Source organism: Chinchilla lanigera, unplaced genomic scaffold, assembly GCF_000276665.1.
Source record: "Chinchilla lanigera isolate Chin_1 unplaced genomic scaffold, ChiLan1.0 scaffold00006, whole genome shotgun sequence".
In the NCBI taxonomy this organism is placed as follows: Eukaryota; Metazoa; Chordata; class Mammalia; order Rodentia; family Chinchillidae; genus Chinchilla; species Chinchilla lanigera.
Window position 1 is genome coordinate 30,123,041 of NW_004955407.1, and position 762 is coordinate 30,123,802.

At 41.2% G+C, this 762-nt stretch overlaps 1 protein-coding gene across 1 annotated transcript; it reads left to right on the forward strand.

Annotated features, from left to right (window-relative positions):
• The first annotated feature begins 364 nt into the window (after positions 1–364).
• Positions 365–520, forward strand: LOC102005997 (keratin-associated protein 20-2-like). The gene has a single exon (XM_005375637.1). It carries the CDS (start codon positions 365–367, stop codon positions 518–520), a length of 156 nt encoding a protein of 51 aa, XP_005375694.1.
• Positions 521–762: the final 242 nt, after the last annotated feature.

Below are 762 nucleotides of genomic sequence, written 5' to 3' on the forward strand. Positions count from 1 at the left end.
GCGGCAAAAGCGCCTGCCTGGCAAGCGCAAGGTCGTGAGTTCGGTTCCCGGTACCGGAGAAAAACCAAAAAAAAAAAAAAAAAAAAAAACAAAATTAGAACAAGAGATTCACCTTTAAAGGCCCATAAATTGATCGTGGAACTCTGACATAGGAGTAGAATTATTTCAGTTATGAGGGCACTGTTTTTCAATAAACATATTCATGACTTTACTTGAAGCACATTAGTGAGATAACATGAAGCTTCACTTCCTGTGGTTTTCCCCACCCTGCACCAAGCAGGTATAAAAGGCCCTGACAGATGGTGACAGCAAAACTCAAATACCTACTTTCTGATCCTCAACCGAACCTTCGACTCCTGACACCATGTGCTACTATGGCAACTACTGTGGTCTGGGCTATGGCTATGGCGGCCTAGGCTGTGGCTATGGCTACGGTGGATACGGTGGCTATGGTGGCTATGGTTATGGCTGTTGCCGCCCCCTATGCTGTAGAAGATACTGGTCCTATGGCTTCTACTGAAATGTTTCCACAGAGGCTTAACCTATCAGACTAAAATTATCCCCACCCACACAAAAATATTTAGTTCCTTTTAAAATACCAAAGATATAATAAGCTAAGGAAACTGAAAACAATGCACTGTGTCATTTTGATTCATCATTATCAACTGGATTGTGTCATATTTTGTGGAAAATTTTTTGTGTTACCTTTGTAATCTTATGTAAAATGTGGTCAAATCTGACTGTCAATGTCTGGGTCAAATG